This window comes from Leuresthes tenuis, unplaced genomic scaffold (genome assembly GCF_036924035.1).
Source record: "Leuresthes tenuis unplaced genomic scaffold, fLeuTen1.0.hap1 SCAF_16, whole genome shotgun sequence".
Lineage (NCBI taxonomy): Eukaryota > Metazoa > Chordata > Actinopteri > Atheriniformes > Atherinopsidae > Leuresthes > Leuresthes tenuis.
This window is the reverse complement of record NW_027325370.1, coordinates 6,418,162-6,442,998: the sequence shown is the minus strand read 5'-3', so window position 1 is coordinate 6,442,998 and position 24,837 is coordinate 6,418,162. Positions and strand designations below refer to the sequence as shown.

The 24,837-nt window shown below is 40.4% G+C and overlaps 3 protein-coding genes across 7 annotated transcripts in view; 2 read left to right on the top strand and 1 right to left on the bottom strand.

Moving 5' to 3' along the window:
- csrp1a (cysteine and glycine-rich protein 1a) overlaps window positions 1-24,837 on the top strand; it is a 71,964-nt gene that overhangs the window by 28,384 nt on the left and 18,743 nt on the right. The gene's annotated exons all lie outside the window — the stretch shown is intronic.
- On the top strand, window positions 453-8,194 carry tnnt2a (troponin T type 2a (cardiac)). 5 transcript variants are annotated; one of them, XM_072367645.1, is made up of 13 exons: window positions 453-525; window positions 713-748; window positions 1,716-1,772; window positions 4,981-5,010; window positions 5,274-5,298; window positions 6,316-6,379; window positions 6,595-6,711; window positions 6,822-6,899; window positions 6,993-7,103; window positions 7,186-7,295; window positions 7,412-7,502; window positions 7,589-7,629; window positions 7,951-8,194. In XM_072367645.1, exons 1-13 carry the CDS (start codon window positions 465-467, stop codon window positions 7,982-7,984), a joined length of 855 nt encoding a protein of 284 aa, XP_072223746.1. In that variant the 5' UTR covers window positions 453-464; the 3' UTR covers window positions 7,985-8,194. The 5 variants fall into 5 exon arrangements, with proteins under 5 accessions (XP_072223746.1, XP_072223745.1, XP_072223744.1 ...); XM_072367644.1 differs by having other exon boundaries at window positions 1,713-1,772; XM_072367643.1 differs by having other exon boundaries at window positions 710-748.
- Window positions 8,941-24,454, bottom strand: pkp1a (plakophilin 1a). The gene is made up of 15 exons (XM_072367172.1): window positions 24,167-24,454; window positions 21,861-21,982; window positions 17,702-17,881; window positions 17,437-17,597; window positions 17,161-17,302; window positions 16,595-16,802; window positions 16,121-16,289; window positions 15,643-15,760; window positions 14,125-14,283; window positions 13,871-14,047; window positions 13,361-13,511; window positions 12,219-12,405; window positions 12,048-12,132; window positions 11,324-11,439; window positions 8,941-11,166 (listed from the first exon to the last, which is right to left on the bottom strand). The coding sequence occupies exons 1-14, from the start codon at window positions 24,348-24,350 to the stop codon at window positions 11,353-11,355; spliced, it is 2,130 nt and encodes a 709-aa protein (XP_072223273.1). The 5' UTR covers window positions 24,351-24,454; the 3' UTR covers window positions 8,941-11,166; window positions 11,324-11,352.

Here is a 24,837-nt window from a genome sequence, read left to right as displayed (position 1 = left end):
AAAAAACATGTTTGTCTTTCACAGGGAGGTGGAAGGTAAGAACTCATTAATCACCTCACACTATTGTTCCACCACTGAAAGATTAAAATCATGGTTATGTTGTCAAGGAAGATGTTTTCTGTGAGTTATCATGTAAGCTTAATATATAACAACTACTACACTCTGTCATTAAAACTATGAAAGCTCAAAGACCTAAAGGCATTTGAAAATGGGAGATTGGTGTAAACTTTTACCCTATTCGTTGCCTTAACTGTCATAGCTGGAGGTGTAAAATCCTGCTCTAGATACTGTCTAATGATAGCTGTACATTACTGTGTGATTATTGTGGTTATATCTCTCTGGTATTGCACACTTACTAATTTACTAAGGATTTACTAAATTTTGGAAAACCATTATAGCATCAGTAGCATTCAAATATAGCTGTATATAACAGTTGATGGTCTATATGTGTTCTTTATGTGTATATGATGGTAAATTTTGTCTTTGTGTGGCTGCTTTGTTCAGAGGAGGAGGAGGCCGCTGAAGGTATTCACTATTTTTAAGTTCTGACATGAATAAATGCAGCTCAGGGTCATCAAGGAAAGGTTTTGGTGATTTTTCTGTAGGACAGATAGAATATTAGCAGGGCAACAGGTGCACATTTTTCCTCCTGAGTCATTGTGTTTAAAATAACATAACTGTGTACTAACCAGTTCTGTACTTTGCTCAGCAGATTTAGAGGAGGAAGGGCAGGAGGAGGCTGAGGAAGGTACGGTTTGGCCTTTGTGCTGAAAATATTTCAGCAGGCATCGTTGATAAACATCAAATATCATGCTGGTTTTGTTCACATGGAACCAAGAGGACAGAGAGCTGGTCTTTCGGCAACAGTTTAATTTGATACAGCTGCTTCAAAACTGGGGAAAAAAAGAATGAAACACTTGAGTTTTAATTTCTCATTAACTACAACATAATCTAGTTAAAAGGAAAAAATATATATGATTAATATACACAAGCTGAAATAGGTAATTTATAAAATGTTTGCTGTATTTCTTCATGTCTACTTGTGCTTTGTGCTCAAATGTACAAACAAACGTCTGCCTCAACAAAAGTGCCCCATTTTTCTTCTGTCAGTTATTAGGATATATCAAAAAGTCTCACCTTATGAGCTCATTTACACATTGCTGCATTGCCCTCTCCTCATAGTAGCAGACTTTTCAAACTCAACTGTCATGCAACTTTGCTTTTAAATGCATGCTTTATCACATAGCGCTGAAGATCCCCACTCAGGGTGTTATCTCACTCATACACTAAATACAAACGCAATCATCACAAGGACACACCACTTCAACAGCTCTTAAGTGCTATAAGTTTGAAATACCAAAGAGCGGTAGCTCATTTTAAAAAGGATCCCTGTCTGTGGTGTTTGCACCAACTTTGTTCATTTTGGGGCATAGAGTTTATCCAAAACTAAGCTTGCCTAATTCATTTATGCATCTTTGATGGCTGCATAAAGTGCAAGCACGCTGCTCTATTTGAGAGAAAAGAAAAAATAAACATTCAGCTTAAAAGCTGGTCTTATTCTATTCAATGTGATCTCTTTCTTGAACTTCTGAAAAACTGCAGCTCATAATCGTGGAAGGTCAAATAGGGTAATATGTTAATATCATGATAATGTGTTAAATAATACAAAGAAAGGCTGTTACTGATGAGTCATACATTTCTCTCTGTGCCAGCAGAGGCTGAACAGGAAGAAGACAAACCTGCTTCAGAGGATGAGAAAAATGAAGAACAAGGTGAGGTACTTCTCAAAGTGACAAAATTGCTGTCAGGCTTTTTCTGCTCATCAGATATCTTGTCAGTGATGATTACCCAATAGTACAATGTTAACTGTTGACAACTAAATGCAGATGATTAATGCTTCTAACGGTAATCATCAGTCCCAGACAGACAGAAGATCATCTGCTTTCTCAGTTACATTTCACTTTGGTCTGTAATTGTCTGCAGATCCTGAGAGTTCATCCAGACATGCTATCTTTGTCACACCAGCCACAGCAACTGGTCCTGAGTAATAAAGGCCTCCTATCATTCCCACTTCTAAGGCCCCTCATCATTAGTCACAATCTCTTTTTTAGCCATATCTCTCTCTGACTCTGTCTTACAATGTGAAACTGGAGGCATGTTAATCAGTTTCCTGTCTCAACTTGTGTCTCACAAATAATGGGCAGAAGGAGAGAGAGACTTTTTTTTCAAGAAATGTGAATGCAATCTTCCTTCAGTAAAATCCATGTATCACCGAATAGAGATATCATCTCCATTCAGCTCAGTTGGATTTCTTTAATGCTACCAGCAACTCTTAGCTGGCTGGAGACAGTAAACCTGAAAAATAAGCATAGTCTCTATGAGCATTGGAATGTGGATATAGAAAATTAGCTCATCCCAGCATCAACTTTACCCACAGTATGTATAGTCTCAAAAAGGAACGGCTTTGGTGCTGCATAGAATTTGGAAAACAGATTTTTTTTTCTGTTTTCCCTTCCTCCAGAGTGTTACATGGATTATGTGCAGGTACAATGTCTAAAGAGTAACAAAGACAGTCCACATTAAATGCATCTATTCTCTTTTAAAGGAGAAATGTTCCCAAGCTACTTGAGACACCTTGTTTGCAGTCCGGACTTATAAAGATAAAGATTTCTTTATTGTCATAGCAATGAGTACAACTTAAAGTAAGGTGCAGGCCTTTCTGTGCAGACATATAAAAACTGTGTAACAGTATAACTATAAAAGGACAGTATGATTACATAAAAAAACAATATGACTATGTATTAAATTATCACCATAAAGAGTCATTTATGGCTCTGACAGCAGTTGGAAATAAATTATTTTTCAGTCTATTTGTACTGATTTTGATGGCCGTGTACCATCTGCCTGACAGCAGTGGCTCAAACAGGAAATGTCCTTCAGGAGTCTTTCAGGATGGTGTTGGCTCTCCTGAGGCAGCAAGAGCCATGAAGGTCCTCCAGTGTAGGTAGAGGACACGCAGTGACATTCTCAGCCATTTTGATGACCCTCTGGAGTTCTTTCCTGTTTGCCACCGTGCAGCTGGCAAACCACGCACAGAGGCAGTATGTGAGGATGCTCTCCATGGTGGAGCGGTAAAAAGACACAAGCAGTCTCTGGCTGACATTGTTCTTCTTGATGATACTGATGTGGATGGGGGTGCAGTCTGAGGTGTAGAGGGTGAAAAGCAGTGGGCTCAGTACGCAGCCTTGAGGGGAGCTGGTGCTGGGTGCTCTGACAGAAAGTCCTTAATTCAGAGGCATGTGGAATGAGGCAGTTCGAGGTTCAGCAGTTTCCTCACGAGACCGTGGGGAAGGATGGTGTTAAATGCTGAATTATAATCCACAAAGAGAAGACGGGCATAATTTCCTTCTTTCTCCAGGTGGGTCAGCGCTGTGGGTCAGCGCTGCGTTCATGGTGTCCTCTGTCAACCTGTTTGCCCTGCGGCCAAACTGGTATGGGTCCGAGCCGGGGGTTATGTCACGCAACAACAACAAAGTACCTTTAGATGACATTTATTGTATTTGGCGCTATGTAAATAAAACTGAATTGAATTGAAACTGAACTGAACATCAACGTGAAAGATTTTAACATAATGTCTGTCTTTGACTAAACAAAATCAATGAAATAGCAAGCTGCTCCATAAGAGCATACTGGGTGTGTGACACAGGAGGTCATGAACACAAACAGTGTGCTGAGCCACATCCTAGGCTCCAGACTCAGCAGTCCAACAACATCTGAAGGATCAAGGATTATCTTTTGAGGATAGTAATACTCACATCCTGGACAGTGAAGACAGATGTTTTGAGACATATAACAAAGCACCTATGCCTGGTGTCATGTGGGAAAGTACAGAGGCAGCATGGGGGGGAATGAAGTTCATACTTGGTTCAAATCCCAGCTGGGGCCTTTCTGTGCAGAGTATGCATGTTCTATGTGTATGGTAGGTCCCAAAACATGCATGTTTAGTTTGATTTGTGATTCTAAATTGACCCTAGGAGTGAGTGTGAGTATGCATGGTTGTTTGTCTCTGTGTGACCTTGTGATGGACTGGTGATTTTTCCAGTGTGTGCTCCACCTTTTGCCCAAGGGCAGCTGGGATAGTTTCAAGCCCCCCTATGACCCTAACTTTGATTACGTCAGCATCAAAGTTATGTAAAGATATACCATTCGACCCCATAAAATAATAAACCGGTGAATGACCACAAAAGGTACTTTTTAAAACATCCATCCATCCATTTTCTATACCTGCTTAATCCATCAGTCGGGTCGCGGGGGGGCTGGAGCCCATCCCAGTGGTCATCAGGCGAGAGGCGGGGTACACCCTGGACAGGTCGCCAGTCCATCACAGGGCCACACAGAGACAAACGAGACAAATAACCACACACATGCTCACACTCACTCCTAAGGACAATTTTAGAGACACCAACTAACCTAACATGCATGTTTTTGGAGGGTAGGAGGAAGCTGGAGTACCTGGAGAGAAACCATGCATACATGGGGAGAACATGCAAACTCCTTTTTTAAAACAACAGTAGTTAAATAAACGAAAAAGCAAACATCAGCCAATAAAACATGTCTGTCTTTCACAGAAGGGAAAACAATGCTGAGATCATTATGGCACTTGTTAGCATGTCATTCAGAGGTCACAGATTCCATGCCTTCTTTAGCACAAGATACTGCTTATTATCAAGACTTCTCTCTCAACAGTCTCTCTTACCTCACCAAAGTGAATTCATGGCATGCGACACATGATGGAGCACCTTATTTTTGACACACACAGATAAGCAATCAGTATCCACCTTACTTAATTTCTTTTTCAGAGATTTGCCATATCACCTTGATCCTCAGCTCCCCTTAAATATTTCTTACTGAGGGGTAATTGTCAGTTTTTTTTTAATGTGCAGTCAGAAACTCTCACACTCTCTTTTGTTTTGGTTTCAGAGGGAGAAGGAGAGCCAGAGGAGGGAGAAGGTAACACTGTTTATTCAATTTTCTGGCACAACTTGCACCTTTTATGTCAATTGCTCTAGGACACGCAGACTTTACTTAAGTCCCGCCAGAATTACAGGCTAAAGAATTCCCCTGTCTTTATCAGCACAGGAAGACTATTGTCATAACTTGGTTAGGCTGTCTGGGACTATTCTGAAATGTTTTGGTGTGATCTTAGTGAGGAAAAGTTGTGGTTGGGATTTGCTCACCTCTGTCATCTCTTTTTTTGTTTTCTTCCCCAACAGAGGAGGAAGCCAAACCAAAATTTAAGTGAGAAAAGCCTGTGGACGAGCTCACACATCCAGTAACAGTAATATTGTGGAACCAATTCTACTAAAAATTATTTGTTCTGAGATCATTCAGAACATCAGACAGGTAGAGAAGGAAGATACCACACTCAGTCTACGTAGCTATATAATTTATACTTTACCAGCAGTTAGATTATTTAAACACTGAGACTAAAGCGGTCACATCCAACCTTGCTCTGTGTCGGAAATAAAAGAAAAAATTAATCAAATTAAGACAGAAGTTTGGCAAAAGGTAATCATTCATCATCTTGGAGATGACGTCATCTTCTGACGTCAGTCTCCATTTTACGAGTTTTATTTTTATTTATTTATTTATTTCAACTCGTGGCGAATCCTCTGCATTTGCTGCCATGAAGTTTTCTCTTTGAAGTGGACTTTGATAACAATTTACCTTCCTTCTGCAAAATGTTCCTCATTTGATGTCTTTTCTCTCTGAATGTACAAATTTTTTTAAAAAAAGCTGATTTGGGCTCTTCTGATCTCTTCTAATTTTGCCACAGGAGAACAGAACATGAAAGATTTGTTTACTTTCCAAAGGCGAAATTTGTGAAATTATGGCTTTTTTCTTTCATATTGAAAGCTCCAGTGACCAAATGAAAATGGTGGAGATTTTTTTCTTTTTATAAAAGAAGACATAATGAATACACTTATGTATGAAATAAGTTTGAATTTAAGCCTCTAAAAATGTACATTCTGTACATAATCACATCTTAAACAGTGCCCCAACCTCTTTGGAATAAAGTATAAAAAATATTTCCTTAATAGGAAGCTTAAGCTTAAGCAGTTTTTTTCTCTGTACAGTGGTGATGATAACATTAAAGCAAAGTGGAGGAGTAAATACAAATATATAGGGGCAACTTTCTGATAATTCACAAACCAAGACTTGCTTGATTTAGTTTTTCTTCCCACATTTCTCACTTCAATTCTGTTCTGCTGTTTACTCCTTGTTCTCCTTTTCTTATTTATCATTTTATTTCAGGCCTTTTATCATGCCAAACCTCATTCCTCCTAAGATCCCAGATGGGGAGAAAGTGGATTTTGATGTAAGTGACACGCTGGGAATCTCTGTAGTGAGGTGCCTGTTACTGCCTAATGTTTTGTCATTCTGAACATTGGCCAATTCTGTGTAGCAATAATCATAACCCTGATTTGACCCTGTGTAGCCCTAACTTTGTCTAATCTCTCCTAATTAGAGACCAAAAACAAATAAAAGCACTGCTACTGACACTAACCCTGGCTCAAATCTATGTTTCTGTAGGACATACATCGTAAGAGGATGGAGAAGGACTTGATGGAGCTTCAGACATTGATTGAGGTTCACTTTGAGAGCAGAAAGAAGGAGGAAGAAGAACTGATTAATCTCACAGATAGGATTGTGAGTGTATTAAGTGACACCCAAACGAATGCTAAACCAATTCTCACACACACATCAAAGCTCTCTGTTTTGAGATCAATTATGACCAGATGTAATGGGCGGTTGTTCAGGAGAAGCGTCGTTCTGAGCGAGCAGAGCAGCACAGGATCCGTAGCGAACGAGAGAAAGAGCGTCAAAAGCGTCTTGAGGTAGAGTCCTGATGTAGCTCCTTTAATGTAATCTCTCCATGTGGCAACATTTAACTGCTGGTCCTCTTCCTTTCCGGCTTCGTGTTTTTCTAGGAAGAGAGAGCTCGTAAGGAGGATGAGGAGGCCAAGAAGAGGGCAGAAGATGATGCAAAGAAAAAGAAAACCCTGACCAGCCTCCACTTCGGAGGCTATATGCAAAAGTTGGTGAGTGGTTTCCGGTGGGTGTTTCAGATCAATTTCAATGGCAAAATGTGAACAAAGTCTTGAAATATTTTACATTCCACAGACAGAGAAACGAAGTGGTAAGAGGCAGACAGAGAGAGAGAAGAAGAAGAAATTCCTGAGTGAAAGACGCAAATCTCTGGACATTGAGAACTCGAGTCAAGAAGAACTCAAGTAAGTGGAAAAAATATCATACTGTTATACAGTGCCACAAAATCCTTCCTCAATATTATAAAAAGTGCAAACTGTATTGTTAAAAAAAATAATCATTCTCCTGCCTGTGTTTTCAGAGCAAAAGCTAAAGAGCTGTGGGAGTGGATGTACCAGCTGGAGGCTGAGAACTTTGAACTACAATATCAGTTCACCAGGCAGAAATACGAGGTGTGTGTGCAACAGTGTACAACATATCCTGGAAGTGAAACAATCACCTTTTGAGATCTACATTTGACTGTTTTTATTTGTTCCAGATTAATGTGCTGAGAAACCGTGTGAGTGACCATCAGAAAACGTGAGAATAACCTCTCAATTTCCTTTCTTTTTTTTCAATCTGGTCCCAAACATGCTTAAACAGATGCTCTAGCATAAAGCTGCAGCCTCATGAGCACTGCCAGTGCTCTGCTACCCAGCTGCAGCGTCGGTGTGGGTCAGCTGTCACACCTGTCACACATACAAAAATCACCGTGACATACAGAGAGAAATGCTTTGTGCTGGTAGCCTTTTTTTAGAATTTCTTTTTAAATACATTTTTAAATACATCTTTTCAACATCTTTTGTGGACTAAGAAGCGTAACCTGACTCTTTGGCTTCAAGACCTGCTTTGCTTTCACAGATCCAAGAGGACCAAGAGAGGCCTGAGGAAATAGTTACACTCATGCAAAGTGAGCAGCGTAAATGCTATCTGCCTTCTGCAGCAACCACCTCATACCAAGCCCTGGCTTTTGTGCTGCACCTAATTTCCTTATTTTCCCACTTCCGGTGCCATTTGTTTCCAGCTTTCCCAACTCCATCTTATTCTGTTTTCATCTTATTCCCTTCTTCTGGCATGACAATAAGGGTGTAAATAAAAATGTTTAATCCCGACTTTTTGTTTTATGAGTAAGTAAGTACATTTTTGTGCATTTGTTCACCTGTGTTAAAAATAAAACCGCTCTGTCAGTGAAATAACTGAACGCATAAAGCCTCAAGCGAAGTCAAGAAGAGACATCCACTTGCTGAGATACAGGCTTGGACATGACTGAGGCTGACACAATGCTCCTTTGCCAAAAGCCTCCAAATATATCCACCAAAATAATTTATGACGACGTCTTCATCAGACAAGATAATTAATCATGAAATATTTCCATTCAGTCCTTTAAATGATCCAAGGTCTTAGAAAATAATTATTTTAAGCTTAGTTGAAACTGTCTGATCCTGTCAACTTCACCAGAAATAAACAGGAACCAAAATGAAAGAGAGAATCAGTCATGCAGCAAATGTAAAAATAAGTAACCAAGCATGGTTTTAAGTATGTTAGAATCACAAATAACGTACTTAATACCTATCAAAATTTGCTTTTAAAGTTATCCTTTGTGCACATTCACAGCCAGTATTTCAGACCCTCACAAGCAATTTTGACAAAAAAGAAGCTGAGAACTCTCAGAGAAAGGCATACTTACGTCACAAAAACAGTTGGAATGACTGCCTCAAGCATTATTAAAGTCAGCTAACACATTCTAGGCCTCTAACATGGTTTTCACACTATAAACATTACATATACACAAATGTACCCTTCGTAAGTACACTGAAATACAAAGGACACAAAACACAATATTGTCTGCAAATTCGTTTATTTTATGGACAGGCGAAGTGAGAGGTAATGCTCTTTATAAAATGCCATACAGGCAATTCTCCAGAAACAGGTTGGAAAGCAATACTGACTTTGATCCTCCCCAATGCCGTCTCAGGCTGAAAAAAACTGCCTCTTTAATGCAGTGTGGGAAATCCTCACAGATGCCAAGAATCTTGACAACTGTGGTGGAGGCGTTTTTCATGATTTATACTCTTATTCTCTTATAAAACTGTGGAGTTTCAGCAGCTACCTTGTAATGACGTCAAAACTTTAAAATTGCGAGAGAGAAAAATGACACGTTACAAAAAAACATTACATATACACTTCTCTTGCCTGAGGATCAGCACGTTAATCATAATACATTGAGGATTACAGCCCTTTTATTATGCACTTCAATTTTGTTGAATAAGATCAAAGAATAGTTCAGCCAGGATCCAACACCATTTTTACAGCCAATGTTAGTCAACTGTTAACAGGCCTAACTGAAAATCTAATGCTCCACCAAATTTTTATATAAAGGTAATGAGTAAATCACATGCACTCAGATGCCTTTTACTACTCTAGTCTCTGTGTATACAAGAAAGCAAACAATAATGAAACTGTAAAACCTAATTACAACAAAGGTCTGCACATTTCCTTAGGTTGGCTTCTGATTAAGCAACAGGACAGAACAACACACACAGCGCTGTATTTTAAAAAGAGAAACAGAATCAGATACCATAGCCACGTAGTAAATAGGAAGCTACGAGTTAGCACAAAGAGTTACAACAAGAAGAAAGAACTAACCAGCCAATTGTTGGAACATTTACACGGTTTCTTATGGTTTTTGTGGTTTAACAAAAAAAAAGATGCACAAAAACATTGGAAGTAGGATGAAAGACCATCTAATGCTTCTGTTTCTATATGCTTGAGATAAACATTAAAGTCTGTTAATCGCTGAGCTTTAGAAATGAAGGTTGCTGATTTGAATGCTTTTAGCACACCAGCAACTGGTTGCAGCTTCATATCTAAAGTAGAAAAATTTTATCAATGTAGAAGAAAGCAAATAAACATATCATGCATATCCTAAAATGTTGAGCTATACTTTAAGCTGTTAGCTGCTGCCAGATGTTTGCATTTTAAGCAGTATGTATATTTATTCAACAATGAAACATAGCGTTTTCCATTTTTCTTGTATGTACTGAGAGTTTGCTTATCACTTTAAACAATACATGCTGTTGGAAGACTTGACATGAAAAATCTCTTAACATGAACAATGAACAAACAACAATATCTCAAACACAGACAATCTTTACCAGTTTCAGCTTTTCCTACATTTGTTCCCTAACTCTCAATTTAGGCTTTTCAGCTCTTAAGGCCACACAGATACACCAATCAGCCATAACATTAAAGCCACTGACAGGTAAAGTGAACACTTCTCATCTCAATGCCATGTTCTGCTTGGAAAACCTTCTGGGACTCACATGGATTTCAATCTCCCTAAACATTTATGCTGACCAACCTAAACTGCTTAGAAAGGGCTAACAAAAGCATGTCAAAGAGCCTGAGGTGTTCCTCTGACCTCTAAACTCTCCAGATTCCAACCTGATTGGATCTGATAGCATCTGTGGGAAGCAAGCCTAATACATGAAGATCCTCCCCACAACCCACAGGGCCCTTTGCTAAGGTCCTGGTACAAGATACCCCAGGAATCCTTCACTTTTTCTGACCATGCCTTCACTGGTCAGAGCTCGTTTAGCAGGATGTGGAGAGCACATTCCATATCAGGCAAGTGGTCATAATGTTATGGCTGGTCGGGGCATATTATCTTTTAGCCACTGCAGACAGACACATTGGACAGTGAAGAAATTTGTCATTTGGCAGCATTTTGCTGCAAATAATATGGTTTATCTGTAATGTGTCTTTCTGCCTGTGGATTTGAGCCCGCACACTGACACCTAACTGACGAATAACATCATCCTTGTACATATACACACACACATAAAGATTCATCTCCAGATTAAATGTACACACCACAAGATTCTCTTCTCTCTCTATGTATATACAGTATATATATATACACAATGTATAAATGTGCAATATCCATCCGTCCATCCATTATCTGCCGCTTCTCCGGGGGTCGGGTTGCAGGGGCAACAGCTTTAGCAGAGAAATATATGACTCATAAAGTTTTTCTAGGGTGTGGCCACTGCTGTCTCTAATCATGCTGGTTTCCATCTGCAAGCACAGGCACGAGCATGTCGAAGAGACAGAAAACAAAGAAACAGAGAAAAAGAGCCTGGATCATTTTCAAATTCATTTGAATCATTTCACTCCCACCAAGCTTTCAAACCCGACTGATGTGGAGCTACAAGCATTCATGAGCAAATCATACCCGCCAGTCAGTATGTTGTGTTAGAATCTTCAGTCTTTGTCACAGCCATTCTTTATTGACTGATGTACTGCTGTGGTTATGTCATTGATAAATAAGGTTTTGTTGGTCCCCGGCAGCTGTGGAGCAAAAGCATTAAAAAGAAATCAATAAAGGGTGTCACACAGATGCAATAACATTCATGCATTCATCCACCTCTGAACTAAAAGTAAGAAGTAACATGGTGGACCAGAATCTGGAAGAAGCCTCTGGCAAGTTATGGCAGAGTGAAACTGTTGGGTTTTCATGCTCTAACCAGCTCTACTTGTCTGCCATGCTCATTTTCTTTTCTTGACTCCTGATTTGTATAGGATCTGCTGTAAAAAAAACAAACAAAACAGCACATTTTTTCTATCCTGTACCTCTCACTCTCACAGTTTGTACCTCTGACTCTCACAGTTTGCACCTCTGCTTCATCTGTTTCCTATTTTCAACATCTTATGATTCGTCCCATAACAAACAGTGAGCACTGACAGCCTGCCTGCCAAGATTCCAATGTAATTGTTTCTGCCTTAGCTGAAGTCTTGGGTGTGGCAGAATGGAAGCGAAAGTGTATTTATGACTAATAAACAGCCGCCCATTTCAGCTGGGCTGTCCCACTGCCTGTGCAGGGCACTGCAGACATGAGCTTACTTGACACATGCGTCTGCCTGAGAGAAATCTTTACATGTCTTAATGTTTGTTTTACCTTTTTCACAATGCTTTGCAAATTCTTGTCACTCCACATGCTGTGCAGCAGCAGTGCTGCTGCTTTGCTGCTTTTGGGAAAAGACCTACGACAGGAGAGAGGGGATCGTCAGCGAGCGCAGCGAAGCCTGTCACTGCTATGAAATAAATAAATAAATAAATAAAAACTCACTCCTTCTGGCTGAGTTCATCCAATGAAGAAATCAGGTCCTCATTTATGACCTTGTCGCTGACCTCAACGTTTGCCGGCATCAGTCTCCGCATTGTGTTGCAAACTGTGGCTTTAATGTCATCAGAGTTTTCAGTTACCCCTTCGCGCGAGGAGAGAAGACTGGCGAGCTCAGGCAACGCGAGCTTCGCTGCAGAGAGGAAAGCAAATCGTTCTTATGTGGAACCACACATTTATGTTCCTCTAACCCATGATAGCAAACTAAAATCCCAACTCCAGAAAAGAGACACTTTTGTGTAAATGTGTGCTTTTCATGACAGATCTGAGTCTCTTTTTAATGTAGTGTCGACTGAGGGTTCAAAAATCACAGACATCCAATATTAATTTAGGGCCGTGTATCTTGAACACAAATATGTCTCCAGATTCTCTGAATCTTTTGATAACATTTATACTTTAGATGATGAAAATATTCAAAATCTCAGCAATTTTACTATAATTCTGAAATTGCACCACAATTTGTAGACATTTGTATTTTTTTAAGCTTGCTGAACCTTTTTTTTTTTTTACTTCTGAGAGACTCTGCCTCTCTAAGGTGCTGTTTTTATACCAATCTAAGATGAGAAGCTTTATTGTCATTGGACCAGAATACAACTAAATTGCGTTTGGCAGTATCTCTTGTAGCAGCTAAAATGCCATAAGCATAAAAACTTAAAACGTTTTAATAACATAATAAATATTAAAGTGTCGTTAAAAATGTTATGTATAAAATTGTTTTTTTGTTTTTTTTTTAAGGGGGGGGTCATGGTTCCTGCAGCAGTCTCTTTACAGCCTTGATCTGTTGTCATTTAACTTAATTAGTTGCAACATATTCCTCCAGCTGTTTCTTTTGACCACCACTTATGAGCATTTGTTACAGCCAAGATAAGCTAATATTACTAATCATTTATTTTTTTCTGCATTTGTTTTTCAATAATTTATTATTTTGAATAACATTTTAAAAAGTCTCACTTTCAATATTTGAGATTATTTCCATGTTCCATTATGAATAAAACATTGGTTTAAGAGATTTGCACATTTCTGCACTCTGTCATTATTAACACATTGTATTCCAGTGGCTCATCCTTTATCAATATGCTGCTTCTTACCCAGAATGGCCCGCTCGCTGGAGCGGGACATGTTATCCAGCAGGGACATAGTGGTCTTCTGGAGGTTGTAGTTGGGTGACCTCACAAGACAGGGTATAACAAACATAGACCTGAACTTCTTAATCAGAATCTGGCTCACAGCATGGGACCCCTAAGAGAAAACACAAAGAAAGGAAAACATGTAAGCTCCGAGCTCCACCTTCACTCAAATGGTCCACATTCATAACATGTGTGTAGTTTGATGCCAAATCCATCTTTGAAGTGTAATCTTTTTCAAATTTAAATCAATGTGAATATGCAGAGGCTAAATGAATGAGACAAACCTGAATCACCACAAACAAAACTTCACCCTTTCTGTTAGCTTAATTCAACCACATGTCTGTCTCTTGGTTTTCTCTGTCTAAAAGACTGAGATAATCTTTTGGTTCCTCTCTCTTAAAGTCTGAGATAATCCTAACACCAAATAATCCACAAAATATTGCGCTTAATGATTAACTTCTTGGTACACACCCGTTCTCCACTGGCAGTGAGGTTTTGCAGGGCACCACAGCTGGCCTCCAGAGTTGCATCATTCTGGGACGAATCAAGCAGAGCCAGGTAGATATCCATGGCTTTAGGGTGGAACAACCACGTCACCCCTGCTGGGTCTTTGTCGCCTGGAAAGGCTCGAGTCCCATCAAACAAACCCTGAGGAGAGAGGAGCAAGAAAGCTCAGCCTCAAAGCTGGTCATGATTTGGTAAAAGATGTCACAGCTGATGCCCACCTCTTTTTGAACCTTGCTGCTCCTAGGGCTGAAGCATCCGACTATAGGGCTTTTCTTACTCTCAGCTTCCGGAGGGTAAAAGCTGTCGAAACTTTCAGGGTTTTCCTGCTCCAGTTGGAAGGTCAAGTTATGGAGAATGCACACACAGTTTTCCACAGACTAGAGGACAGGAAAGACCACAAATAGTTTGTTAAAGTGCCCACAGTTTGAAAGTTTCCCTGCAGCCATATGATTAAAAACAAGAAAGGCCTCACCTGTGAGGAAACCATGTTTTAGTTTAATCCCCTCCACCTCGCAGATCCCTGTATTGAGTCAGTTGTGACACTGCATGATACTCCTATAGCTATGCTGAATTTTGCAGAATTTTCTATGCTTGACTTATGTAGCTTTTCAGTTGATTTTTGAGGTTCAATACCACCAGCATCAATGACTCGTTGTTTAGAGGGTGATTGTTACTCTCTAATTTGCTGTTTTAAAATATCATTTTTTATCTGCAGCCTTTCAATTTTCAGTCTTATTTGGAAACATGTTCTTTTAAAAAATGTCTTGTGCAATTAGGACTGACATTTTAGGAACTGCGTCCTAATTAAAAAGATGAAAATGAATAACTAAATCAATAAATAGCAAATGCTAACTATACCCTGGCCAAAATACTTACTAACACTCACCAACTCCTGGCTTTTGAGAGCAATGTGGAAGTGTTAAGTCACATTCAGGCCTGCATTAAAAGCCACTGTAGTAGTCACAGGTATTTATCAGCTACCCCTCCGATTGCCATTAATGGAAACAACACCCGGAGGCACATTCTAATTTTCACTGTTGCTCAAGGCGACAAGAGTGGAAACACCTTCCTTTTTCTTCACAGAAACACAAGTTTACCGACTATACCATTTCAAATGGAGGCTCTGGCAAAGACAGAAAAAACTTGCAAACAAAAAGAGCCGTGATGGATCCAATCTATCTTTCAGCAAGCTCACTCTCAGTTCTGCTGTATTGGGCAAAAATAATTAACCAGCCTTATAAGCTAAGAAAGTCTTTATGTTGTTACAGCCCATAGGCTAGGAACTAATGCTAGTTACAGGAACCCTTCAGAAAACATTATAATTAGGGTTGGGAATTGTTAAGAATTTAGCAATTTCGGTTCCATTATCGATATCGCTTATCGGTTCTCTTTATCGATTCTCATCCAGTTATATATAGTACAAATGGCTATAGTTGCAGTAACACTTTAATCTCAGGTGTGCATCAACATTTTATCTATTTTTGTCTCTGTCATTTTACTTTTCCCTGCCTCGATGAAAGGGGTAGCTACAGGTATGCGGGAGCCTGCCTCTGAGCCTGAAATAAATGTCTCAACTGTACAGTGTTGTCTTTGCTTTAAGCAAGTAAAAAAAATAGTCATCCACACTCAGAACCTCCACAAATAAGCATGTATAAGCACAAGCACTGATGATGAAGGCACTATAGAGGGATGACCAAAAACTACTGCTGCACAGCAAAAGATGGTCAGAGTGTTACCTTGTCATCTGGGTTTTCCTCTGCCACACAGGATTCTATGTAACTCATGAGGGAATCGATTAGTTTAGGGCAGGATCTCATCTGCTGCCTCTCATCCTTCGGGCAACAGCTCAGGTTTCTACATGCACAGGCCCGTTGTATTGTTATTAATCATTGCTCAGCACATGACACAACAAAATAGAATCTCCCCATGAGATTTCCCTTCGCATGCAATCCCTTTACATAGGCGATAACATAAGTGTCGAGCGCACGTGTAGCACTTTTACAAGCAAAATAAATTTATCTGGCAGTTAGCCAAATATTAAATGAACAAATCACTGACATCACCGAGGGTCTACAGATATCTCTATGCCCTTAAAATATAGCTCTACAGTATTTAATTTAACATATCAGAAATGATCAGTGCAGTGCATTCAAGGCTTAAAAATAACTCGTAGAACAGGAGCCGATGTGATGTGAGAGAATGAAATATTCTCACCGCAGGCAGCCCGTGGCATAGTAGAAAACACTGGGTTCTATGTGCTTGCTGACACCGATGTCAGACAAGCAGGTGAACGGGATCACAACATTCTTTGTCAGGGCGGGCAGTGCTGTAGCCATAAGTTCTTTCTTCAGCTCATCAGCAGACGACAGGTTCCACAGAAGGCCTAAACATGTCAAGCAGCGCAATTAAATCTATAAGCATTCAAAGGATCTTACTGTGCTTTTAATTCAAATTATACTATCTATTATCAATGTGGTTTGCCATATTCAGAATTTGTCACAAGCCTGATGTAGTTTAATCTTTATAAAGTCTATTTCCCCTTCTTTACAGAGCAAATGTATGAATTGGATTCATGGCACAAGTGAAAACAAGGTATTTCTACAGATTTATGAATGTTAAAGCGTGTTAGCATTTATATTCCAAAAATATATAATATTTTGAGGTTGCACCTCAATCAAAAAAGCCTACCAGTGACTTGCTTCTGGGTCTCAGTAGAATCTGTCTCCTGTAGGAGCTGTAGGGTTTTAGCTATCCCACCACAGCGCTGAACCTCCAGCTTGTTTTTCTGGTTCTTAAAGACGAGGTTCCTCAGAGCCCCCGCAGCAGCCTGGCTCACTTCTGGGTTGGGGCTTCGCAGCAGAGTTACCAAAACTGGAATGCCCTCAAGCTGTAATACCTGCAGCAGAAAATTGTGGGGAGATTTAAATTCATTTAACGAAATACTACTGACATAGAGAAAGAAATGTATTTTTCTGCATTTCTCTAAAAGCTGTGTTTGTGAGTTTTTTCTTTGTGACAGTAGAAAGTTGCCAAACATCTCCACATTATGTGCTTCTTTTTCCAGAGTCGGAAGTAATAGACAGGGCACGTAAAAGATTTAAAGTAAAACTGAATTATTCTACTTTTCCCTCAAGTTAAGGTACACAAGTCTTCCCAAAACGCTCTACCACTTGTACAGCATAAGACTAATTTAAAAATAACCAACACTACAGTGTCCTTTTTTGGTCATGATAATAAGCTGTGTATCCACCAACCTCTGCTTTAGCACAGTCCTCATTGAAGGTGGCGTGCTGGATGAAGGTGGCTCCACACCGCTGGTGATGTTCCTCAGAGTGAGACAGCAGCTCCACAGCCTCCTTAAGGGTAATATCTGACATGCTCATAGCAGAGTTTGCCCTATGAGGTGAAGAAAAGGAATGGTGAGAAGGTTGAGAATTAGCTGTTCGAGTTCAGTGTGAATTGAACTTGTTGTGATGCATTTAAAAGTTTAACCATTAAAAGCAGAAGGACTGGGAGAAAAGTGAACTCACGCTGATGTCTCTTCTATTTTGGATGCCTCCATATAGGCCGGTGGGAAAAGGCCTGTCTGGCTGTTAGTGAAATTGCTACCATTAGCCATAGAATTAATGCGGCATCTATTTCCTTGAACCCGCATGGTGTTTTGGATTTTCATTGTCTGTCTTGCGGCCTTCTACAAGAATAAAAGCAGTTTGCAATATCAGTTTGGTGCCATGGAACACTTACTTTTTAAAATACTGTATAAATGACAGAAAATTTAAAACAAAAACTGATTACCACGGAAGGAGCAGGGGCGAAAGAAGGAGCCAAAGCAGAATCGCTGTGACTCATTTTCAGCCCATTGGGCTCTTGAGGCCTCGTCAAAGTGCTGAATTGCTGTTCCCATGTGCCTGAGCTGCTAAAATGTCTTCCTCCTGTGGTTCTGGTGGATAAAGAATGACTCCGCTGATAATTTTTCTAAAGAGTAAAAAAAAAAAAAAAAAAAAAAGAACAGGTGAGGAGGTGTTCTTATTGTACATAAAACACTTGTATTTACAGTTGCTATTTAATACTCAATTTATATTACTGCGATATAAATATTGATTTTATGTTATGTATTCTTTTAATCTTTCTTATTTTCGTAAAGCAAAACTTTGTGATACACTTGTGTTTGAAAGATGCTGTATGAATAAAGTTAAGATGAAATTAATTGAGTTGAGTTCCCCATTCCAATATGTATTATGCTTCTTGGATGGATTTATATTCTTCTCGAAATACTTTGATAAGGACACAGTTGTAGCTGAAGTGACCTCTGAACAATATTACCTGCTAAATCACTTGCTAACTTGTAGGCTTCTGTCAGTGGGTCTACATGATTAGATTCATTCGATTATAGCTATAGTTGGATTATGCTCCTTATTTGAGAAAGGGCGGTGAATAAATGGATCATTGGCACAAAGCATGTCAACCTCCTGTACTGTAGGCGGCGCTGTGCCCATTTCAACTATTGCTAATAGAGTCACTCCGGTTGACCTCTTCACCACCAACAACAAGATCAGGCACCAACATGGCGAACGACATTTCGTTTGTGATGAGCATGGTTGTTGCACAAACACGATGCACAACGGTGCATTATCCATCGTGTTGTTTGTTTCTTTACGACGGCGGCAACAACAACAATATCACACAGACACACACAAAAAAAGTAGGTAACCCTTTTTCCACAAGAACAGTTTTCAAAGACATCCACTGTAACCAAACACAGAGGAATTTGACCTGACTCAAAACCTTCATTCCTCTTAGTTTCCTTCCTTTTCTCGGTTCATGCTGAGGCAGCAAAATGTAGCTTATGTTCACATAAACCAAGTTAACATCAAATCTTTAACAGGAGACACACCCAAGCTGTGTGGTGTGCAGATTACAGAACGGCTGGCATAGCTGAGCAGTTTCTGAAAACGCAGCTATGAGCGTATGAGTCAGAAAGCCTGAGAAAAATGTCAGAAACATGTCAACCATGCCACGGCTTTAGTGATTTTTCTTCACAGCATTTATAACTAAATTTAAAATAAGCTTTTCTGTGATGATAAAATGGAAAATGTTTTCATTTTTCATCATCAAATAAATCATTAATCCAACCTAATAGTCATGCCTGCAGACACTGACAATTAAACTTGGATAGTACATCAAGGAGGAACATTGGGTTGTGTGAAAGCCAGTGGCAACTCCTGTTGCTGAGTAACTACAGATATGTCAGCCATGCAGCTTGGCAGTCAAAGTTTGATGTAGCTCTGTCAGTAGCATGTTTTACTAGAAGTGACAGTGTGTTTATTCTCCCAGTTCTGCATTCTTTGTTTGGGTATAGTCAAAATGAACCAGGAAAGAAGCAGGAAACTTACATTAGAGACTGAGCAAGTCTGAGGAATTCAGCAGAGCACTTAGACACCACACTGAGAAATACTCCGACCTTCTATTTTGGGATCATGATGAAGTAGAAAAAACTTTCCTCTTTAAACTGTCCACTAAAAGTTTTGTCTCTTAAAGTCCATTTGACCGGTAAAATCTTCTGTTTATGTTATAAATGACTGACTTTTTGCCCTTATGTTTATAAGTCTATAATTATATGTGATGGAAAAGTCTACACTATCATTAAGGTAGTGAAAATTATAATTGAGTGTTTTTTACTCCCATTTTGAATTACTAAGATGACAATGCATCCATTTCTGTGAATTGTAAAATAAACACGCACAAAACATATTTCCATACAGCAGTTAAAGGCCTTTGTTCAGTCAAGACACACATATTCTATTCTATTAGATTCTATTTAGATTTTTTTTAAAAAACCTGTGAGGTTCTGCGTCTATCTTTACAGATCAACTGTTTAATTAAGTCTGCCAGTGGAATTTTGGCAAAGCACAATGCGACAAAGATGTTTCATAGGATGACATATTCATGAGCTGGTAACAGCGAGAAAGTACCATCATATTCCCTGTAAATTCCTCAACTCACTGGTGGTAGGTCAGATCAGGCCAACCCAGGGCACAACACGCGTAAACTTGTTTTTCTTTCTGTGTGTTGATTCACCACTGACGTAATGCATTCCCTGGTCCCTTAGCCTAAACTTAACTATAACCTAATCCTAAACCTGACCACCATTTGATCTCCACAAAACACACAAACATCCTTTAAATGTGCTTAAACAAGACACACAAATGTAATTGGCCCATTGACTTACAGTTTGCCCTCCTCCTGGTGCAAAGAATACGGACATAGTTCTTGTTTTGGTTATACAAAGACAGAGAGCTCCAGTACCCTATACTACCGCAGCAATCCCCACAGAATTCCTCAGGGGACTCAGTTGTAAGCCTTCTCCACAAAACACATGTAGACTGGATGGTGAAACTCCTATGGCCCCTTCTGTAACTCTGCAAAGGTGGAGATCTGGTCCACCGCCCCACCAATGAGTCCAACTCACCACCAGGTGGTGATCGGTTGACAGCTCTGCCCCCATCTTCCCTTGAGTGTCCAAGACAGGGGACACTCAAGTCATTGACTTTTGGCCTAGGGTGGCCTGGTACCAGGTACACACCAGCTTATGCTCAAACATGGTGCTCATAATGGACGATCCATGCCTAGTACAGAAGTCCAAAAACAGAACACCACTTGGGTTTAGATCAGGGAAGCTATTCTTCCCAATCACACGTCTCCATGTCACTCCATCACTGACCACTTGTGCACTGAAGTCCAAGAAGGCCAGGTAATCTGAGCTTCTGTTTGGTGCATATGCACAAACAACTGTCAGAACGTATTCAAATTACCGGTTCATCTTTGTTCGAACCCTCACCTGTGGTCACGAGATGTGGTTAGTGATACAAGCGGTTAAAATGAGTTTCCTCCCGAGAGTGGCTGGGCTCAGCCTTAGAGATAAGGTGAAGACCTCAACCATCTGGAGGGGGCTCAGAGTAGAGCCGCTGCTCCTCTGCATCGAAAGAGTCAGCTGAGGTGCTTCGGGCACCTGGTTCGGGTGACTCCTGGTCGCCACCCTTTGGAGGCATGTCCAACTAGGAGAAGCCCTGGGGCAGACTCAGAAGTCTCTGGATGAGATACCCCAGGCAGGGCTGGACATTGTCGCTGCGGAGAGGGATGTCTGAGTTTCTCTCCTGGACCTCTTGCCTCCACGTCCCAACCTCGGATAAGCCATAGATAATGGATAGGTGGATGAATGGCTTACAGTTTGTGATGTGGGAGGACTCCAGAGAACTCAGTGTGTCAGAAAACACGATAGAGGGATTACTGTCATAAGGCCACACAATGTGCTAAACCAGCAGCTAAAACAATGCAATACATCTATCACTCATCACTAACACGCCCTCCCAGTCTGCTTCAATATTTTTGGAACAGATTCAGACGAAAGACTCCTCTTATTGTGCCAATATCAGGATTTTTGCAACCCAAAATCCTTTAACTCCTGGAAGCAGCTTTGGCTGATATTTATTTCTCATCATGTTGTCAGAAGTTTGAATCAAATTCCTTAATCATTTGCTTAATCCTTAATCTTTTATAAGATTGCTTTAACATTTCTCATACCTCAATTAATTCATAATGATGAAAAAAAAGTTAAAAACCACATCTATCTATCTAACAATCAGTATCTGGAATGTTAATATCAATATATAATTCAATTGGTTTGTTAAGAATAACTGCTACGCCTCGTCTTGATTGATCTGTGTTAACGTAGCTGTTCTGGCCCAACTCTCAGATGTTTCTCAGATGAATCTGTGACCAGCACTTTATTACTCTTTGTTCTTGAGATTTTTTTTAAGCTTCTACACTTATTCTCAATGGAGCAAGATGAACTTCAATAAATCTTTGGGAGGATTGTGAAATAATTGCATATTAGCGAGACAGGTTGCACTTTGATCGACAACACATGGTACCGTGACAGGAGAATAACAATTACCGCTTTGCTGTATCCTGTTGATATGGAGGTGGTGGTGCCAATAGAGCGGCCATTCGCTTTGGTTGAAGGGAACTTGAATGTTTCCAAGATGCTGGAGATCGTCGAAATCTGAAGAGGCGGGTCTATTGAAAGAAAGATTATTTGAGAAAAACTGAATCTAACAACAGAGAGAGAGACACAAAGTGTAGAGAGCATGACAGTTGAACAGTGTGTGAATGGTGCTCTCACCTCGCATTCAGTATCAAAAGGGAGATTTTATTATCATGTTCACATGTTGAGGCCTAATTCTGCTTCCCAAAAAACTTAAAAAGAAAATTAGTCAAAGCTTTAGCTTGATGATTTACCACGATCTGCTAATCTTTTAGTGAGACACAAGGACAGACAAAACATCATGTCAGTCAAAACCAAGAGGCTAAGTGTTATAATTTGGGCGTTAGCTCAAGGATATCCATCACTTTTTAGCCTTTTGTTTGTCTGACTCCCAGGATGATTCACTGGCACGAGAAACTACCTCCCATGTAGTGCAAAATGCAAAGGCTGCTACTCATTGTTATCATCTGTGCCAATGTTAGAGAAGTCATTGCAAGACAGAAACAAGTCTCCGACAGTGACTATAGACCGTCTAACCAAATGGGGACCATTAAAGGCTCAAAAAGTAAAATAAAACGTGCAAAATACTGCTGGTTTTGGAAATTTGTCTTTGAGAATTCAGCTCCCACGCCAATACAAAGTTTAAAGTGAGCAGCGACATGTTCTTCGAGAGAAAGGAACAGACAACCAGAGCAATTCCCAGAAGTACGGTAGTGGTAGGAAAGTAATCCTTATCCATTGATGCATAATGATTAGATCATTACAGGGATGGATCTGAAATATCAATTAAGGATTACTTATCGTAAAACTCCCCTTGCAGATCTGTTTGATGATTTTTCATATATGCAATTAATTTCCCTGTTTTGATTTTAGGTAAGTCTCTCCGGGTTCTCCAGCTTCCTCCCACTGTCCAAAAACACGCATGTTAGGTTAATTAGTGACTCTAAAAATTGTCCTTAGGAGTGAGTATGAGCGTGTGTGTGGTTTGTCTCGTTTGTCTCTGTGTGGCCCTGTGATGGACTGCCGACCTGTCCAGGGTGCACCCCACCTCTCGCCCGATGACTGCTGGGATTGACTCCAGCACCCCCGCAACCCAACCAACGGATTAGGCGGTTATAGAAAATGGATGGATGGTTTTAGATAAGCACCAACATGTTTTCCTCCTGCTTCAGCTTTATTGGCAACACAAACGCAAGCACAATCAGTTCCAGAAATTTCTTAGGGCAATATCCTTAAACCTAAGCACATCAAAACTTACCACCTGGATTGCAAGTGAGAATGTCTTTCTGTGTTCTGACTGACAAACCTGTCCTAGAAATGAGGTGCAGCAGCACTGGTCGGTAAACGTATGGCTCAGTTCATGATCACAAACGTCTGACATTATCTTATCTTTGTTGCTAAAACAAAACAGTAATAGCAGTCTTTTTAGGCAAAGCGACTACTGTATTTTCACGGTTTAAGGCTCATGAACCGTGAGAAACTCTGTTGTTAGTCATTTGGTCCAAATATTTACACCAAGAGCAGCCAGATGACCTCAGAGGCATGTGCAACTGTCACCCTGCGGTGGTTCCTCCTGTTATTAAGGGTTTCCCAACTGACTGCAAAATATTTCCAATTTTAGAAGCCTCCTTGATTTTTACAGCTTCACTTCTCCTTAGATAACGACAAAATTACATTTATGCATCTCACAAACGCCTTTTAAAAACCATAAACTGTGGTAGGCGGTACTCCTTTTTTAATGCAACATAAATCCGGAAAAAATACAACGAGCAGCGATAATCTCACACTAATCACAAACCGATCAAACACGATGCAAGAATCTAACAAAAGCTTCATCAACTCTGCACTGCCATGACCATCTCGACTAAACAGGTGGTCCTGCTCTCACGTCTCTCGTTACACGATCTATTTCTCATTTTCAGCGGACTTTGACGTTGATTCTTGCAGGAAAAACAAGAGTCTTTTGCAACGGCGTGTGGGTTTTGCTGCTCTAAGATTTGCATTTCTAACTCAGCGGGGAACAGCTAACAGCGACGAGTTGGATGCGTGTTTCAGCAGTTTCACGCACGAACTGAAGGCTTGTCATCGCACCTTCCACAAGACAAAACTCATGTTACGCAAGAGTAAACGTTGTTATTACTATACCTGGCAGATATCACAGCTGCACATGACTTCTACATAAAACGTTTTGTTGGAATTATTCTTATGTATAGTACCTTTCATACTCGTCGGAGAGAGCGAGCTGCTTTTGCTCCGTCTGGACTTGATCCTCTTGATGGTGTCAACTTGATGCAGCACGCGCCGCTGTCCCGAGCTCAGGGTGTTGTCGGAGGGCAGCGCGAGCGAGGTGTCCTCAGTGAGCCCGCTGGTCTGCGCCGATCGCAGAGGCTCCAGTGCCATCGTTCCCAAAAAGTCGGTGCCGTTTTCCGTGAACAGACCAACCGAAACCGCCTCCAGAAAGAGCGGGCCTAAAGAAGCGGAGAAGTGGTGCAGCAGTGTGGAAAGCCAGCGGATGAGCCAACTGTGCAGTTAGTTGTTCCCAGAACAGTGAAGCGGCGAAGTACTCCACCCATCAAGCCGCGCCCCTCTGACTCCCGAAGAGAGTTTACATCCAGGTGTTGGATGAAGGGTGGAGCCGAGGCAGAGAGTCATGCATCACAGCCCACATGTGTCACTGAAGGTCAAGGGGGCAAGAGGCCTGAAACTGTAGCGCGTTCCCTGTTGGTTACTTTAGAGGGCCTTCTCTCATCATCACGCGACTGCCCTCCTTAAACAACTGACGACTCGTAATAGCCTAATAAGTAGTCAAGTATGTATGATTTACTGATATTTTTGCAATATTTTTTAAATTGTGTTGAAAGCAGAGCTAAACAAGTATCATTTGATA

Bases quoted from the DNA above. Each gene is read 5' to 3' on its own strand.
- tnnt2a (XM_072367642.1), top strand. From the start codon at position 465: ATGATGGTAAATTTTGTCTTTGTGTGGCTGCTTTGTTCAGAGGAGGAG. The intron at 5,299-6,315 runs GTGAGAAAAGCC...ATTTTATTTCAG, and splicing joins GAAGCCAAACCAAAATTTAA to GCCTTTTATCATGCCAAACC. The intron at 7,630-7,950 runs GTGAGAATAACC...TTGCTTTCACAG, and splicing joins GTGAGTGACCATCAGAAAAC to ATCCAAGAGGACCAAGAGAG.
- pkp1a (XM_072367172.1), bottom strand. From the start codon at position 24,350: ATGGCACTGGAGCCTCTGCGATCGGCGCAGACCAGCGGGCTCACTGAG. The intron at 17,882-21,860 runs GTAATTGTTATT...TTTACTCTTTAG, and splicing joins CAACAGGATACAGCAAAGCG to AAAAATTATCAGCGGAGTCA. The intron at 13,512-13,870 runs GTGTGTACCAAG...GTTTTCTCTTAG, and splicing joins TCACTGCCAGTGGAGAACGG to GGGTCCCATGCTGTGAGCCA.